We start from the raw sequence: 12079 nt of genomic DNA, 5'->3' as shown, positions 1-12079 counted from the left end.
ATTTTCCCGTCCTGCGCCGCGTAGTTTAAATAGTAAGTGCATTTGCGCCCATTTGTGCGCCCATGGACGTGCTGGTCTGAAAACAAGGTGTGGTCAGACGCATAGTTGGCGCGTTGCTATTTTGAGGAACTGAAAATAGACTGCGCCACAAACCAACTCAAACCTGGTCCAGGGCTCTCAAGTCTCATGCAATCGGAGTGAGACTCACGCATTTCAACCAGTTCACACGCTCTCACGCCACACCTTGTATTTCTCACGCTGAGAAGGGATAACTTGTCCCGCTACAATTACTATACAATTAATATACCATTAATAGATGAGGGAATACTGAGGTAAGTTTTCTGACGAATGCATAGCTCTCTCGACTCTTTAGCTATAGAGTTAAATGCCACCTACCAGCCAATCAGAAATTAGGAAGTTGTTGTTTCCGTTTAAATTACGCGATTGTGCAGCAAGCGGGTTCTTTACTAAGTAACATGGATGCGCGCGCACATGGAGTGTAAATTGGAAGAGAAAGATCTGATGAATGCTGTAGGTAACCCTTTCATTTATTTTTTCGATTTTAAGATTCCTCTACGAAATCACTTGCCTGTGAAAAGATAGTGAGAGCTGATGTTGGGGAATATAGCCAAATTCGCGCTAAAGTATTATCGATGCAGTCAAAACAACAACAACAACAACAACAAAAACTCTCCAACTGCTTTGCAACCAGAAGCTTTAACTTAGCTTTGGCTTCCTGAAAGGAAAGTACTAGAGATGTTATAACAGTTGGTGAATCTGATAAAAGACAGACAAATTCATCCAAATAAAATAAATTGTTTTACATATTTAAAAAAGGATCAAAAATACAAAGAAATTTGGCCCCAAACATACCAACTGAACAGCAGTGCTCAGTGTACATATTGTACACACACAGTAGGATTACAGAACTTGTCCTGAACATGTATGTCAAGCTCTCTCTCTCTCTCTCTCTCTGTGTGTGTGTGTGTGTGTGTGTGTGTGTGTGTGAGAAAGAGAGAGACAGAGAGAGAGAGAGAACACATTTCAGCTTATGATTTTATTTTTTTCTTGATGACAGGGGTAGGGGGCTCCCATATAAAGCACTGAGGCTTCCCCAAATTCAGATGCAGTGTTTTCCATGGTGGGTTTGAACAAAACCAAAACTAGAAGCAGTTTGGCTCTGGATGGAACGCTATTATCATGATAGTGCTTTATGTGGGAGTCCTCTACCCCTGTCATCAGGCATCAAAATGTGCAATAAACATTTACAACAGAAAAAAATACTCTCTCTCACACACACACACAGTTTGACATACATGCTCAGGGTAAGTACTGTAATGTATGTGTGTACAGTATGTACATTGAGTACTGCTGTTCAGTTGGCTCGTTTGAGGCAAAATTTATTTTTATTTTTGATACATTTGTATTTTTAAATACATAAATCTTTTTATTTTATTAGAATGAATTTGTCTTTCATCAGATTTACCAAATGTTATAACTTCTATTTGTGCTGGTCAATTATGAACAATAGGTCAAATTGAACTGCTAGCAAAAATTGGGTGCTGCAAATATTTGAGTTGCTCCTCCCCTTTGAGTGACTCCTCCCCTTTGTGTGGCCCCTCCCCTAATCTCACTCCAAACTTTCGCTATAACTTGAGAGCCCTGCTGGTCTAAAGTCAATGGCGCAATATATATATATATATATATATATATATATATATATATATATATATATATATATTATTATTTTTTTTTTTTTTTGTTATTTAAAGAGCGCGTTAGTAGAAAATGCACCTCTGGGCAGGTCCACAACGCGCGTTCACTTTGCTTATTACACACAGGGACGCGCAGCAGCACACAAACATGCCAAATATTAAAAATTAAAGGATTACAGTGTAAAAGAATATTATTGTGTAGGCATAAATATAAAAATGTCATAATGGATAGTCATTGCGTTTATCAGAATTAGCCTACCTATTTGCTCGCACATGAGCAGATCCGTTTGCTCTCTGGAGACACGTTCAGTCTATGCGCCTTAAAATTCACTTCCTATCCGCGTTCTTTGCATTCAGCTCGCTTTCTTTAATAAAGAACGAGCCGCTGCGCCCTCGTTAAGATCGCACTTTAAAAAAAAAAAAAAAAGATCTGGCTGAGGCTCGTGTTCTCACCAGATCGGGAAGTTTTCGCGCCCGCTTCCAAAGCGTGCCCTGGCATTTCTTCGGATTGGGCAGCGAATGTTGCAGCTCGTGATTCTTTTGAAATATAAATTGAGAGCGTCACCTCCCGAGCGCTCCTCCCGCGATTGTAAACGAATAAGGAGTTACTCGAGGTGATGACTCCTGCAGTGTGATCAGTTTAAAACTGGAAGTTTAAAACTACAAGAGCAGTATACCCCTAGACGCTCCAACTAGATGACAGGTTTCTGTCAGGTGGTCAGGAGGAGGGACCTCAGTATGGTCTCTCCCCTTCTTTGGTGACCTCCATGATGAGAGAACTTGTTCATGGAGTAAGCCCTATTTGTCCTTGAATTTTTAGAATATTGTGGATTCAAAGGCACGGGGCAACATGATGATACCCCAGGTGGAAGACACGCTAGCAAGCTATCACTTCCCTGGGGGTGCATCATCACTCGAAAGTCAACACTCCCTACCAAGCTATGTAGAGCAACATCTACACTTGTAGGGAGAGCATTTTATGCAGCAGGTCATGCTGGTGTTGCCCTGCAGCTCATAGCACTCAACAGCCAAGAGGGAGCCGGACCTAAAAAAAAAATAAAAAACGGTCTTTATGACCGGAAGGAAGTCCTGAGGCTGTGTCCCCTCGGGGAGTTCCACGGAAAACTCCAACGACGAGAGTAAGGGCTCCTTCCCGGCACCCTAAGGGGATCGCTGTATAACTTCCGCCATCACTGGTGTTTTGTGAGTCAGCGATCTCCAGTGAGATGTTACATGTTCGGTTGTCTCCTGCCGTGTTTCAGGACACCAAACATTTAACATCCCCCAGCAAATCAAACAGTCTCCCTTTCAGAGAATTTGGTAGCGTGGAAGCTACTGCCAAATAATCTCCATGGGTCGTAAGGACTCCACAAGAGGGCTACAGGATACGATTTGCGTATCATCTTTCGTGTTTCAACGGCGTGGTCTCCACTACCGTGAAAAAGGAACAAGTGTATTTGTCGACACAGGATATGCAAGCTCTGCTGGATAAGGAGGTCGTAGAACGTCTCTCCTCCTAGACAGAGAGTCGAGCTGCTATAGCCAATATTTTTCTGGTTACCAGAAATGATTGGGGGTTGCGTCCAGTCAATCTTTGCGGGCTGAACCGCTTTCTAAGAACGTACAAGTTCAAAATACAGACAGTCTATGAATGTTTTCTGAGATCCAATCAGGTGATTGGTTATCAACAAATGATCTCAAGGACGCATACTTTCATTAAGAAATTTTGCCACAACACAGGAAGTTCCTGATGTTTGCTGTTGGGGGTTAAGCTAACCTGGGTTCTTCCATTTGGCCTAGCCTTATCACCCCGCACATATGCAAAATGTATCGATGCAACTTTAGCATCGGCAACTGGCTGATTTGGCCCAGTCTTAAGAGCATGCGCTTCGACATCGGGATGTCGTCCTTGCTCATCTTAACTATCTGGGATTGAGACTCAACGCCAAGGAAGCATTTTCTCTCTTGCCCAGGGCACAATGTATTTAGGGGTTAACAGGATTCTATCATAATGTGGGCACAGCTGTCTCCTACACGTATCGAATCCATTCTGAAAACCCTGAAGGATTTCAGGCTAGGCCAGAAAGCTACTGTACATTACTTTCAGAAAGTTCTAGGTCTCATGGCTCCTTTGGACGTCTTGCACATGAGACCATTACAGTTGTGGCTCAGAGCCAGGGGATTCAATCCAAGGGCCAATCCCCAGAGGCATATAAAGGTTACGCGCCAGGGGCTTCGTACCCTATCTATGTGGTTCAGACCCCGGTTTCTGACTTTGGGTCCCACTCTAGGTCCGTGTTGTCGTCGCAAGCTGCTAACGACAGACGCATCCCTCACGGGTTGGGGAGTGGTCTTAGATGGCCGTCCAGCCCAAGGGATCTGGAGAGGTCATCTTCTCGAATGGCACATCAATTGCCTCGGAATGATGGCTGTATTTTAGGCCCTGAAATACATCCTCCAGCAGGGACTACCATGTCCTAGTTCGGGGGGACAAGGCTGTGGTAGTCACTTACATAGGTTGACACTTACATCTGCCCTGACTGCATCTGTGCCGCCGGAAAAGGCTTGCACAGCAGGTTCTGCTTTGTATGTGGGACAAGTTCTAGTCCATCAAGGCGATTTACAGTCTGGGGCATATGAATGTTGGAGCAGATTCGCTGTCTGAATTTGAGCATGCTATTGCTGCCCTCAAGGACGCTGAGTGCAAGCACTGTAATCACTTCGATCGGAGTGCTCTGCTCGAGGCTCGCTTTCATTCAGGAAGGGGCGAGCCTCTGCGTCCTCGTTGCGATTGTGGGGCTCGCGTGTCGAGCTGGCTGAGAGATTAAGGGCGTGCAAACCACCCCTCTCTCTCTCACATTCTCCCCAATCGCTCTGCTCTCAGGAGTCCTGGCCAAGGTATGTCAACAAGGGTCTCACCTCTTACTGATAGCGCCCCGTTGAACGACCAGAGTGTGCCTCTCAGATCTAATATTCCTCCTTGACGGCTCACTATGGGCGATTCCGGTCAGGAGAGTTCTTCTATCTCAGGCACAGGGATCAGTATTTCATCCCCGGCCTGAGTTCTGGAACATTCATCTCTGGCCTCTGAGGAGGACCACAAGAGATACTGGGTTTCCAGCAGATGTACTACAGACTATTCTGATTGCTAGGACTCCTTCCACTATGAGAAGTTATGCCCTCAGATGGTGCTTTTTCGAAAGTTGGTGTATGACACCATGCAGACCCAGTTCACTGCCAAGTTGTTTCAGTGCTGGAGTTCCTGCAAGAGTAATTGTCCTCAGGCACATGTCCTGATATTTTCAGAGTCTATATGGCCGCCATTTTGGCTTGCCGCGTTCTGATTGTTGGTGTTTCTGTGGGAAAGCACCCTCTAGTTACCCGCTTCATTCATGGAGCTCAGCGGTTGAGGCCGCACACCTGCAACAGTCCCTTCGTCGGACTTGGCTTTAGTGCCCAAGGGGTCTGGTTGGGACCCCATTATGAACCACTAGAGTCAGCGCCTGTCAGGTTTCTGACTCTAAAGATGTTTTTTCTCATGGCTAATACTTCTCTGAGGAGAATTGGAGATTTGCAGGCTGTGTCAGTCTCGTCATCCTGCTTAGACATTACCCCTGGGCTGGTCAAAGCTATTTTGCATCCTCACCCTAGTTATCTTCCGAAGGTTCCATTCTCGACCATAAATCCGGTCGTTCTCGAAGCCTTCTGCCCTCCGCCGTTCACGACACCGGAGCAGGAGAAACTTCGCTTACTGTGTCCAGTACGTGCTCTCCAGGTTTACGTCCACCGCACTAGTCAGTGGCGTAAGTCGGAGCAGCTTTTTGTATGTTTTGGAGGCCGCAACCGGGGGGACGGCTGCCACTCAACAGATTATGTCACATTGGGTGAGGGATGCTATTGCCCTAGCCTATGAGGCGCGTGGTCGAGCTTCGCCTCTAGGTGTAAGGGCCCATTCAACCAGGGGGATTGCATCTTCAATGGCTTTGGCAAGAGGTGTCCCCTTGCATCAAGTGTGTGTTGCGGCAGGCTGGTCCTCTCAGCACACATTTGTTAGACTCAATAGTTGGATGTCCATGCTACTCCGGGCTCCCATGTCCTTGAGTCAACATCCTAGAGTCATGTCTGAGACCTCTTCATTGTTTGTGCTCACACACTACACAACGTTGGGGGTCCAGACACTTCCAGTGCGGCGGCGTGGGTATTCTCGTTCCCAATAGCGCTTTTCAGCGCAGCATCGAGAGTAGCTTTTGACAAGGGAATGTCTTGGGTTACTTGACTGTAACCCTGTTCCCTAAAAAAGCGGGAACGAGATGCTGCGCCTCAATGCCGCACTATAGGCGTGCCTGGACGTCTCTTCAGACAAAGGTTTAACCTGAAGTTGTGTACGTCTCGCGTCTATTTATAACCTGCAGGTGCACGTAATCAATGACGTCACTCACCGAGGTTATTTAAGCCAATTCTTGGCGTGTTTGACACACGTGCTTCACAACCGGTCGAACAAAGAATGTTCTCAATAGCGCTTTTCAGCGCAGCATCTCGTTCCAGCTTTTTCAGGGAACAGGGTTACAGTCAAGTAACCCGAGACAATTTGACGCTGTAGTGGAAACGCACCGTAAGAGAATAGGGACAACCCTTTTAGACCATGCGCCCGGGCGTGCCGACCGTTTTCCCGTCGTTAAACTATAGCAAAAGTGGATTTGGACACGCCCTGAGTGCACTTGCGCCGTGCGCTTTAGCTTAAGATCATTTAAAATCGGGCCCAATGAGTTAAAGGCACATTTTAGTTCATATTCATGGTATCCCAAAATAGCAAATACGCTTAGATATTCTTAAGATTATCTTAAGAAGTACTAAAGAATCATTTTAGTGTATTGAGTACAAAATTATTAAAGTGCTCTACAAAATAGAGCACTTTAAGTACATTATGGAAGTACACTTTTTTTCTCCTGGTATTCTCTAGTTTAAGCAGTTGTTTTATTGCTCATATAGTTTTAAAGAGATCATTATTCAGTTTTTTCCTTGTTTCTGGCTGTTTGTTTTTTGCTGATGGTTTTATTGAAACAAATTTTAATTCTCAACCTCCTATAATTGAGGTCCACCTTGGTTGCCTTTGGTAACAGTCTAAACATGGTACAACACAAACGTTCTTCATGAAATGTTTTGCATGAAGTAGTTACCCCCAAACGACTCCCACCCTGTTCTGATTCAGCCTGTGTTCATGTGTGACAAGATGCTCTAAATCACACAAAAGGTTAAATCATTTACTTTGGATTGATCATGCATATATTATCCACAGGTCAATTATGGCCAACCATAACTTATTTGTGGGCTGTTATCCTACAGTGTTATTGATTTTGCTGTAAATGACACCCAAGCTGATTTATATCACTGCTGGTCTGGATGTACAAATGTCAGGGAATCCTCCCTTAAACTCTATTTTGTGAAATTGTCTTTAGAGTTGCGCCTTATGAAGAGTTCAGATGCAAAAGCCTCTAAGTGCCTTTTAAAATTTTCTTCTAAAATGAGCATTTTTATCAGGCTCCTATATTTATGTTCAGATATTTCACTTAAATGGCAATGAAAAGAACCTATTCATTGCCATTAAGGTGAAAATACTGAACCTACACATAGGAGCCTGATAAAAATGCTCATTTTAGAAGAAAATTTCAAACGGCACTCAGAGGCTTTTGCATCTGAACTCTTCATATATGCTTCTGCAAATTGCTGTTTAAAAAATGTAGGCAAATTAATCAATTTTGTTTTTTATTTTATATTTTTGAAATTAAAGTATGACTATTAATTTTTTGACAAATTTCCTTTTTTTTTTCTCTCTAAACTAGATTTTAAGTGCTGAGGTCATTCCAGCAGTGCAAAATATAAAATATTTACTTTTACATTCTCTACATATAGTTATTTTAAGTGGATAATAATTCATGGTAGAATTGTTTTGTCAAACAGCAATATTTGAAATAAGTTCAGCACATTTTCCTTTAAAAATAATTTATTTAATCTCTTGTATTGTTTAAAAAACAAATATTTGTAAATTCACATTTACACAATATTCCTGCGAAAAGTATTTATCAATAAATATACATACTCAACATATTCTATTCAAGTGCTAAAAGACAACATAAAAATGCCCTGTCACATTACATCAGAAAGGATTAACAAGTATTTTAAATCAACACTCACCACAAAAAAAAAATAAAATAATAAAATAAAATAAACATTTGGAAATTTTTTGTCATGAAATATTTTTCATGTTTTCTTAGTAGTCTTTCTGAAAATAACAAATCCTAAAATATCATGAATATCACATGATCAGTGTTGCTCACTGTGTAGCTATTAATCTATTTATCTATGTTTCTATGTGTAACAGGATGTCTTAGTGTTTCAACAATCAGTCAATATCACTTCAGTCAGCTCAGTGATGTACAGTGCTATGTTCAGTTTCCCCTCACTAATAACATATTCCTATTATTTAGGTTCAATACTATATTTTATACATTTAAAAACTTACAGCATCAATGTTAACTCTGTATGATTGCTTTTCGCACATTTCATATAGTCATTATATTTCATAAAGACTGGTCGCTTCCACATAATTTCTGACCTCTGAATACTTATAAGCATCATAAATCGCATAAAATGTGTGCAATACCAAAAAAATCATAAATAAAATTGCAAGATTAAAAACAGTCTATAAATAAAATTGCATGTAAACCATTTAAAAATAAAAAAATGTGCAAGTGTTTAAACAATGTGCCCAAATAATTGTCCCTATACATTCACAGTGTAACTCTGTGAGCGTTTTCGAAATAATCTCCGAAACCACATCCAATAGAGGCAGAGCATTACAAGCCAGTAGCACACATAAGCTGCGGCTCCAAATATCAAAAACTTGATCTCCTCTTTCTTTCCATCTGTTGTCCAAGTCTTAATGCTTTCCCTGTAGATCGTGTACCCCAGGCCTCCCAACAAAATGGCCGCCCACACTGATAGAGGTGCCAGGGGGATATAGTTCCCCACCATCTTACGACGGCCCGATGTCCCCCAGCTGCTTTTGTTCATGGTGATAATGGCAAAGTATTTGGCAGGCAGGAGGCTGGTCATATAGAGAGCAGAGTATAAGGACATAAAGAGCATCACTGCATTTTGTCGTAGGATGCAGGCATAGGCTGCCTTTACCAGACCAATCAACTGGATGCAGCATAAGACCCACAAAATGTCCCACAGAGTGCCTGTCCAGAAGAGCTTGATAATGGTGGCAGTCACAAAAAAAGGAAAGATGCCTGAAACAATGGATTCGTAGGTCATCCACAGGTGATGTTTGTGCCACCACATAGCATTATACAGCCACTCACGGAAGTAGGATTTGGTCCAACGCGTCTGCTGATTGAGCCAACGCAGAAACTGAGCGGGAGTCTCTGTGTAGCACTTAGAACGGGCAGTGTACCTTAAAGAAACACAAACTCTGTTAAAACATGCCTGTTTGAAATTAATTATAATTTATAAGAAGTTAACAAGAAAAGGACCTCATATATAACAATTATGTGGGTTGTTGCTGTCATTAGATTATTTTCCACTATTTGACCGATTGGTTCCAGGTTCCATTAGCCATTGCAGATCACGTAATTTTCACAACTCACAACTTTCAAAACGATTTTGCAGAGTTGTCTATTATTTATTTATTTATATATTTATCAGAAAGACGTCAGCTGAACAGTCACAGCCTCATCTTCCTTCCTGTCAAAAATTAAATATGGCGTAGATCATTTTATGTTTTAGCTCATTTCGTACAATTTCGTATGATCTGCTTATACCCTACTAATGGTTAGGCATGGGGTGGACCTTCATGCTTATTTTTCTCTCTTCCGTTTGAATCACATCGTACAAATAAATGAAACTGCCACTTCATGAAAAAGATATGATCTCTCATACTGACAAAGAGATCAGGTTGATCATATCATACAGAAAAGTAAAGTTCGCAGCCTAGCTACAAAGCACATTTATTGATAAGTTTCAATTTGAATTTGAATTTGCTTTCTTATCCGTTCTGCTTGCCAGATATATCCTGATATTATGTGAACCCTCATCACGCCACTACAGACAATCTTATTTCACTGAGCTGCCAAAAAATGGACAACCGCTCATTATCTATTTAGCTTGTAAATAATCAATTGTGAATCAACTACTTACTTTGTAGCATAGCCCATGCTTAGCATTCGATTGGTGAGATGCCGGTCATCCCCGAAAGTACAGTGGGTGCCAAGAAACTTCTGGTTGTACCAGGATTCCAGAAACTGCTGCAGCAGGTCATTCCTATAAAGACCTGAAGCGAAGATCATGAAACTCAGTTATTCCTACAGACAAAATTTCAAAACTCAGATCAGAGTAATAACTAAAATAAGCCAGCTAGAGTAGATCAGATGAGAAGTGAGCAATCCCACGCCTTCAAGAACATTTTAATCAGTGTTTCTCAACAGCGGTGTTCTGAGTGAACCAAAGATTTAAATAGGCCTACTTGAAAGAGAAAAAAAAACAAGTTTTTATATTTTATCCATCTGGAATTAATTAGACTGTGACTAAAAAATGGTTTTTACATACTCGAATGGAACCAAATGATTTAGTTTGCTACAACAATGCCTAAATATTGTTTGGCTGTTGATTAATATCATCCAATAGCCTCTAGTGACATCCATTGGAAAGAGGCAGTGCAAATTATTGGATTAAAGATTATGAAGACAAACTTTCTTTATTTGAACTAAGCTGCACCGATGACTCATTCAATATAAGACTAGAAATATGCATTTAGCACATAGGCTCAGTTACGATTTAGTGCAAACTTCAGGTCTAAGATTTTCTGTGTTACCTAAGGGGCCGCTGATGCAGGAGACGCAGTCAAAGAAGGACTGGCAGGACCTCTCAATGTTAAACGCCATCCAGTAGCGCAGGCTGCTCATGAAGCTGATATAAGAGTCTTTAAGGTTAAGGATCATCACATCGCCTCCCACGGCACCGTATTTCTGGTTGCTCTCCAGCACCTTGCAGAGCTCCACTGTGGCCAGAGGGTCTAATTTTGTGTCGGAGTCACACACCTGATTAAACAGCAGAATAAAAAGAAAACTTGAGTATTTCTTGAAGTACTTGTATACACATAGCTCAAACTTAAAAATCACTAACCTGTATATAATCCACAGAAGATCCTAGTGCCTTGAATGCTGTATACATCACTTCCCTCTTTCCTCCCCATTTTTGCATGATGCACACATACTTCTTGGTCCTGATGAGTTCTTCGACCTCTAAGCGCTGAGGGTCTTCAAACACAACGTCATCATCTGCTTCTGGACCATCAGCTTCAGCTGCATCCTTTTCTTGGCCAGTGGGCTTCCAAGAGTGGTAGTTGTTCTGCCATATGTAACAGCCGGGATCCTGGTCAGCAAAGACCTCCCTGAACATCTCCATCATGTAGCGGTCATCTTCTGAGTTCCCGTCCACCACCATGACAATGCGTAGCAGCTCAGATGGGTACTGCAGGGCCCGTACTGACTGAAGGCACTCGCGGAGATAAGCAGGGTCCTCCTGATAGGCTGATATAGTAAAGCCGATGGTTTTTGTGTAAGAGCATGGTTTGCGTCTTGCGTTCATGCGCCGATGCTCCACAAAGGCAAAAAAGCTCTGAATTAGGACATGAAGGCTGAGCAGCACTCCATAGAAACCAAATGAGATGATGTTATATGGAGATGTGGCTATCTGGAAACCACCGATATATGCCCATAACATCAACCCAAGTACCAGGAGAGCAAAGAGAAATGTGAGAATGGCTCGGACCAAATAGCCAAATCTCCTTAATACTGGTTTGATGTCCATTTTTTATGAAAATGCTAGAAATATTGGAGGGAAAGTAGTAAAAAAAAAATACGTTTGTAGTAAAATCACAGTGATGCTAGTTCAAATATCAAGCAGTATCTCACAGAGAAGTAAATGAAATTAATGTATGTAATGTAAATATTATGTATTATTTATATATATATATATATATATATATATATATATATATATATATATATATATATATATGATATATAATGTATCATATATAAAAGCAAAAATTTTAAATAAATATATACATATAAATAGTATAGAATTAAATGAATCAGCTGATAATAACATACCTATTAAATCGGACAAATCTTTACCCAGGTTTATTCACTCCTCCTTTGACCTGCTCTCCTCCTGAACTAACTGTTCATTCAGGACCTAAAAACTTATAGTCTGGCTCTGAGCTCAGGGAACATCCTTCCGCAGATGTGTAATAAGCTACAAATGTGGCTGAGCTCAGATCACGCCCCACTCACAGGACT

General features: G+C 41.6%; 1 protein-coding gene across 1 annotated transcript; it reads right to left on the bottom strand.

Moving 5' to 3' along the window:
* Positions 1–7731: 7731 nt before the first annotated feature.
* On the bottom strand, positions 7732–11659 carry has1 (hyaluronan synthase 1). Its single transcript, XM_058747127.1, has 4 exons — positions 10899–11659; positions 10588–10813; positions 9915–10047; positions 7732–9171 (listed from the first exon to the last, which is right to left on the bottom strand). The coding sequence occupies exons 1-4, from the start codon at positions 11583–11585 to the stop codon at positions 8496–8498; spliced, it is 1722 nt and encodes a 573-aa protein (XP_058603110.1). The 5' UTR covers positions 11586–11659; the 3' UTR covers positions 7732–8495.
* Positions 11660–12079: the final 420 nt, after the last annotated feature.

Source organism: Onychostoma macrolepis, chromosome 16, assembly GCF_012432095.1.
Source record: "Onychostoma macrolepis isolate SWU-2019 chromosome 16, ASM1243209v1, whole genome shotgun sequence".
In the NCBI taxonomy this organism is placed as follows: domain Eukaryota; kingdom Metazoa; phylum Chordata; class Actinopteri; order Cypriniformes; family Cyprinidae; genus Onychostoma; species Onychostoma macrolepis.
Note: the sequence above shows the minus strand (reverse complement) of the source record. Positions and strands in the feature narration are given on the sequence as shown.

Excerpts from the sequence above, each read along its gene's own strand:
- has1 (XM_058747127.1), bottom strand. The coding sequence starts at position 11,585 with ATGGACATCAAACCAGTATTAAGGAGATTTGGCTATTTGGTCCGAGCC. Across the intron at positions 10,814-10,898 it reads CTTCTGTGGATTATATACAG|GTGTGTGACTCCGACACAAA; the intron begins GTTAGTGATTTT and ends CTGTTTAATCAG. Across the intron at positions 9,172-9,914 it reads AGCATGGGCTATGCTACAAA|GTACACTGCCCGTTCTAAGT; the intron begins GTAAGTAGTTGA and ends TGTTTCTTTAAG.